The sequence below is a fragment of the Rhamphochromis longiceps genome, linkage group LG9, assembly GCF_057381845.1.
Source record: "Rhamphochromis longiceps isolate RC_006_pf linkage group LG9, R_longiceps_female_GT1.1, whole genome shotgun sequence".
Classification (NCBI taxonomy): domain Eukaryota; kingdom Metazoa; phylum Chordata; class Actinopteri; order Cichliformes; family Cichlidae; genus Rhamphochromis; species Rhamphochromis longiceps.
In genome coordinates, this window is record NC_140565.1 from 35,894,557 (window position 1) to 35,901,035 (window position 6,479).

A 6,479-nucleotide genomic window follows, 5' to 3' on the forward strand; every position below is an offset into this window, starting at 1 on the left:
AAGCGGATTCCACTATAACTGGTGTGCAGGGAAAAACTATCAATATGCTTTTTGTGACATTTTTGTTTGTGATTTCTTTCTAATGTGAAATATGTGCTGTGGCTCCGAAAGGTTGGGAAACATTGCTCTATAAAAGTTTATCTGTGGTGCAGCTGAAAATGGTAGCATGTTTTCAGATCTGGATTAAATTATTCAGACACAAATCAGCTTTGATTTCTAGCAAAATATTTCTGAGTGTACACTTTGGACGTCTGCAGTCAGCTCTGACGAAAAGTGTTCCAGGGAATCCTGAACTATTCTGCTGTCTGTCTCTCATCAGGTGACTCTGAACAAACATTGGATATAAACCCTTTAGCTGATTTATCTGAGGATGACATAGAGCCAATTAAGGTGAGACAAAAGCAAGCGGATTCTTATCACTTACACATGTAATGACTGTTAATCTCGGCACTTTTTCATAGTAGTAGTCTAAACTTTGTCTGATGGAACAAAGAAGGAGGCTTCAGGACAGAAACTAACTCCACGTGTTGAATTTACCTGCACTGCAACACTGATTAATTGTACGTTATCAGGATGCTTTAAGCTTTATCCTGCATGGCTCCATGTTTTCATTGTTTTTAGTCCCACTATTTTACTGCCAGTTTTGAAAGTACGTACATATAACTGCTGATGTGTATGTTGTGTAGTTTGTAGTTTCTTCACTGCTTACTGGTTTGTTGCTGCTTTAAACAGCTGGTGTTGTTCTGATTTCCAGCCTCCATCAAGCTTCACACCTGAAGTACAACCTGAATCCACACAAATCTCCCACAGGTGATACTAAAACCACAGCTGTCACTGCTTTCACCTCCACATTAGAATGATGTCACACATGCTCTGATGTGACCTGATTTGTATTGCACACCTGGAGGTGTGACATAGTAAATTACCTCCTCCTCTCCATCGATGTCTAATATATGAGACGTTGTGTGTATTTGTGTACTTTGCTTTTCTCTCCCTCTGTGTTTTCCTTTGTCCATCTCACTCAGACATCATTTCCCCTGAAAGATCATCTGGAGCGTCAGTTTCTGATGGGAGCAGCACAGTTGCATCTCAGTTATTCAGCTCTAGTTTGCACTATCAGTGATGAAGGAACTGATCAGACAGTTGACGTCCCTCACCTCAGTGACAGACAGAGATGATGTCAGACTTCAGGCAGGACCTTCACTTGGCCCTCCAGCTCCAGTAACAGCTGCCTCCACAGATGCCTGGCTGTGTTAGAGATGACAGGGTTCATCTGGGTTCTGTGTGATTTGAGGTGTTCTGATAATATAAAACTCAAATACAGCGATGGCAGGTTACTATCAGTGCAGAAAGAGGCTGAAGCCTCCGGGATGACTAACCACAACCGTGTTCTAATTATGTGACATGTGACTCAAACCCTGAGATATCCCAAACCACAAGTAGAATTAATAACCTGCTTTGGCTTTAGAGCCAAAGCAGCAGAGTTACAGATGTAGCATCCCCTCACTTTGGTGGATGTGACAGTTTGGACTCAAACAGAAGCTTCAGATGTTCTCGTTGGTTTCTTTCTTTTAGATTCTAGTTTAACCGTTTCATCTTCTACAGGTTCAGGTGTCCTGGTCCAGGTGTGTTCCAGTGTACTCTGACCAGACTGGTGTTTGTTATGGCTCAGGAGGCGGAGCTGCTGTACTGGAATGTCCAATGGGATGAGAGCCTCCTTCAACAAGCTGGAAAAACAGCTGCAGGGCCGCTGTTTAACATCACGTGCTCTGAGGACGCAGTCCGTCAGCTCCACCTGCCACACTGTGAAACAAAGGAGGGTGAGCACCGTGCTGCGATGATGAGATGAATTGTGTTCAGTATCAAAACAAGCACTTTATTATGATTGTTGTTGCACACATTAATAAATGGGTAGCATCTAACTTGTAGATAACAGTGATTAGTTTGAACTACCTGAAGTGTTGAAAAGTAAATGGTGCAGGATGAATCCCTGAGCAGGAAATAGTGCAGCAGCTCTTTGCCTTCACAGCGTTGTGTGTTGATGGCCTGCTGTCTGTCGCGCACGTCTTTGATGATGGGATAAGCATCTTGAAACCGATGAGGATCACCGACACGCATGTGATTGTGAACGTCTCCCACCTCTCTGCCTTTGGTCTTATCTGGAATTTTGTTAAAAAGTCCTTTAAAATCCCAGAAGCAGGCCAGGTTCTGCTGTTCCTGCGATTTAAAGACACAGTGCCTCTAAAAATCAACGTGTTTCTCCTGCATGAAAGAATCCATCTGTCAGAGGTAAGCATAGAGCACTCAGGCGGTCTCACTCTGCAGATTTCTGATGCTTCCAGTAGGGGGCAGACACCCTGGGCTTTATTCATTGGTTAGTAGAAGCACAGAGTCAAGCTTCTCAGACTGCAGACTCTCACTCTCACTGACCAATCACAGCGCTTTATTCTTGACTTCAGTAACGATCCAGAGTTGATTGCATAGTTATCTCTCCCCCTACTGACAAAGTAAACCTGGGTTTACTGACTACACTGGATCATTTGTTCCACACTTTAGTCGACACTTGATAATTATAAATGATTTCTATAGATAAACAGATCAACATATGAACATTAACATAATTTTATATCCTACCACTGAGGTTAAAAAGCAACAAGGCAATGATGCTACATACATTGAGACGTCTTCAGACTGCGTGCTTCACATCGGTCAGCGTTACAGTGTCCACTGTGAACCCGAGGGCCTGAAGATACAGCCGAACGTGAGCCAACAGTCGTGAATAAAATGCCCCTGAAAATAAAGTCAGATATAAAATAAGCAGTTTTCTATCAGTCCCTATTAAAACCGCAGATTCTTGTTGGTTTTCAGCACGCAGAGTTTTGGAAAAAGCTTGGACCGAATTACTATCCAACATTTGAGGTTTTCCTGACTGCAAACCTGGAGGTTGTGACTCTGATAGTCAAGGACCAAGATGGAAATGAAGCCTGGCGTCGTGATGGTAAAAGTTCCACTGTAGCAGCAGAAATGACTGTATAAATTTCTGCTACAAGGATATTTTATAAACGTTCAACTGAAATCATATTTAAGTCTCTTTTTAGTGTTTGTCCCAGAAAAGGACCGAGTCTCACCAGAGGACAGCGCACACCACAAAACAAAAATAGATGAGGATAAGCTGCTGCTAATCCGCTCAGAGTTTATTGAAAGAGTGTCTGCAGAGGGTTTAAACAAAATTGTAGATAAACTCCTCGAGCGTCATATTATAATTGATGTAGAGATGGAGTCTGGGACATGTGAGACAAAAAGCAGAGCAAATAAAGTGCGATGCATAATCGACACCGTGCGACGAAAAGGAAATGACGCCTGCAGACATCTGCTCGATGTTCTCAAAGAGGTGGACCCAACCCTTTTCAGAGTGATCGTGCCAAACGAAGCCAAAAAAACCTCCAAAGAAGCTCATGAGCTGTGGTGCTAAAGTCTCACGTTACTCAGTGAAATCTTGAAATGACCAGTTTTTGTAATCACTCTGAAAGTGATTCTCTTGAACCAACTTGGACTTGTTTGAATGGATGCTGAGCAGAAAACCAGATGGAGTTGTTAACAATCTCAGACTGCTTCATAATGTTAAAGGTGTTTCCGTAAAGTTTAGTCATTCCAGCTTTTGCTCACTAGATGGCGACAGAAGATTGGTGATAGAGGCTGTACCTCACACATATAGACAGGAAATGTGCACGTTAACATGATGTTTATCAGTTTTAAACTGATAGAAATGATATTTTTAAGTTTTACTCAAACTATTTTTAAATAATCCCAGATTAAATGGTAAATGGACTGATTCTTATATAGTCAAGTACTCAGATTAACAATAACAATTTCAAGGTGCTTTATTTTGGAAGGGAAAGACTTGGTCTTCAAACTTTGGTGGTTTGAAGGATTCTGGATCAACGCTGCAAGTTTATTTTTTTCAGTCTTGATCATCTGAATCAATCAAATTAATGTTACTGTGAAATTATTCTAATTATTTTGTACAAATTTTGGCTGTTATGTGTTTACTTTGCATTAGTATTAGTAACCATCTGTCTTAACTGTTCCTTATGTGATTAAAATCACCACAGTTTGGTAATCACACAGATTCACGTTTCCTTCCTCTCTGCTAATAAATGAAGCCATTAAATTTCCTCTAAAAGTCTTCAGTCAGTTTCCTCTGACTTCCTGTATCACACATACAAAAGTTGACAGGGAAGAGCATGTGTGACACAAAAGACCAGGGCCCGTATCCCTAAAGATTCTGAGAATCCTCTCAGAGAGCTCCTAACTTAACCTAAAAATTCCTTGCCAGGAGTTTTAGCTTAGAAGTGATTCCAGAACATTTTCAGTGAACTCTGAGCAAGGAATGGATGGAAAATCCTATCTTAGTGAGGAGGTGTGGTTGACCCCGTTGCTAGGTATGAGTCATCATTTCAAAAGCCGTGATTGGTTGATCCTACAAGTTTGATGGAAATGAGCTTTTGGTGATAATGAGCAAAGGATGTACCCTCAAATCAATAAACATATTATATACTCTAATCTTATGCTGACTGTAATTGTAAATAATATTTCACATTCAAGAAAATATCTGGAAAATGAATAGTAAGCTGTAGGGGTTATAGCCATTAGAATCTAAAATATGTGAAAACTTAAACTCATTACACCCTGTTCAAATAATGATTCGTGTCTTATTTGCTCATATAAATATCCTAGCTGGCATATTTTGTACTTTCACTCCCATATGGACCCTGTTGAAAACAAGATGGCCTATCTCAAGAGGCTGTCCTTAATGAAGTAGAAATCACAACGTTACAAGTCCAGTGTGGTCTTAACGAGGGTAACACGGCTCAGCTTTTAGCAATGTCTGTGATTGCAGACCCAAGTCATCACTGCTGCATTGTTGCATTTTCCCGGATGCCAAATACCTCGGGGTTGTGATTACTTTCGTCTCCGGTGTAATAGTGTTGTGGCGTCGAGTTGGTGAAGTAATTGCATCTCTAAGGAGATCCACCACAAACATGATTCCTGCACGATCCAATCTGTAGCGTCTCAATAATTCCCTGTCATCCAGTGTTTGCAGGACATCTCTCCTGCCTCTTCTGTTGGCCATTTTGTGCAGCTGCTTAGGGGAACTCCTAAGCCACTAAAAGTCCTCTTCCCTGCTCTTAGCAGATCTCGCCTTAGGAGCCCTTTTAAGCGCTAGGAATCTTGAGGAATAGCTTTTATATTAACTGGGATTGTCGTGTCACTTTTAGGGGAAATTCTAAGAAAACGTCATGACTCTGAGAATTTTCTTAGAATTTGGCCGCTAGGAGCCACTTTTTGCACAAAGATTCTTTAGGGATACGGGCCCAGAGGTCTGTAGCATGAAGATGGCTTTTGTTTTATCCCAGTAGCTTCAGGGCAGGTGGGTGGCATTTCTGTTAATATCTGCTAATATTGTAAATAATTACTGTTGAGCGTGTGAGAGATGTGAATGAGGTTGATGATAGCAGATAAAAATAAGCTGCAGTGAGAGACGACTCTTTCATCTCTGTGTCATGTAAAGAAAAGAAAGATATGGATGTAAAAGCTAATAAAGGTGAAGTTAGGTGTGAAAACAAACCAGGAGTCAGACTGTGGGAGGACTTCAGACAGAAGTTGTTAAATACAGAGAGAAGAGTTGGAAATATGACAGAACATGTGAGACATTTAGAACAATAAACTATGTATAGCAATGTAAATGTGGGAGGGGGCACTGAAGGTGCTGATTGTCAGCTTTCCCTATCCAGAGTACTGCTGCAGCTTCATTAGCCTCTGCTAACACTACATACCTCAGCCTGCCACCCAACTGTGGCGATGCAAATGACAGGAAACAGGAATAAATGCCGGACACAAGAGACACCCAGAAGGTTTATGTAAGGCTGCCAGTGCATACTTTGACAGAGAGTCTGTGAGGCAAACGACCCGGGCGAGGAAAAGCCCCAGAAATCAGCCTAAACATCTTCCAGGCGCACACTACAGCTCATGCTGTGAAACTGGCCTGTTTCTGTGGGGCAGGTCACTCAGGAAGTGAAGAGGACTATAAACTAAGAAAGGTTCGACTGTAATAAAAGCTCTCTCATCTCAACTCGCTCACATTTTAAACATGTTTACCTTCACAGATGATCTGACCACTGCCACGACACGCGAGAACGACATGACGGTGATGAAAATGAGACAAAGTTACAGATAAGAGGAAGTGAAAATGTGGAAAGTACAGAGGATTACAAAATAAGACAGGACATGACTTGAAATAGAAACTCAAAGTAAAGATGGGGAAATGTACCTGTCAGGTTTGGACACGAAGGATGGGTGAGATAAAACACTGTGTGTGGATCCTTTCCACGCATTTAATGTCATACACACCTTTAAAGTAACTTTAAACATACAGCCTGCTGATGTTCGTCTGTACTATCATTATCATCGCGACTCTG

General features: G+C 41.5%; 1 protein-coding gene and 1 long non-coding RNA gene across 2 annotated transcripts in view; one reads left to right on the top strand and one right to left on the bottom strand.

The window, feature by feature from the left end:
- LOC146662797 (NACHT, LRR and PYD domains-containing protein 12-like) overlaps positions 1-4,118 on the top strand; it is a 57,120-nt gene extending 53,002 nt beyond the window's left edge. The window contains exons 15-21 of the mRNA XM_085417718.1: positions 320-390; positions 755-810; positions 1,606-1,820; positions 2,030-2,289; positions 2,642-2,761; positions 2,869-2,998; positions 3,099-4,118. Of these exons, the coding sequence (XP_085273844.1) occupies positions 320-390; positions 755-810; positions 1,606-1,820; positions 2,030-2,289; positions 2,642-2,761; positions 2,869-2,998; positions 3,099-3,472 (1,226 nt within the window). The 3' untranslated portion in view covers positions 3,473-4,118. The remainder of the gene's footprint in view (positions 1-319; positions 391-754; positions 811-1,605; positions 1,821-2,029; positions 2,290-2,641; positions 2,762-2,868; positions 2,999-3,098) is intronic.
- Positions 475-6,347, bottom strand: LOC146662799 (uncharacterized). Its single transcript, XR_014913173.1, has 6 exons — positions 6,160-6,347; positions 2,675-2,790; positions 1,954-2,159; positions 1,508-1,803; positions 1,158-1,248; positions 475-1,064 (listed from the first exon to the last, which is right to left on the bottom strand). It is a non-coding gene; the product is annotated as an uncharacterized LOC146662799 (long non-coding RNA).
- Positions 6,348-6,479: the final 132 nt, after the last annotated feature.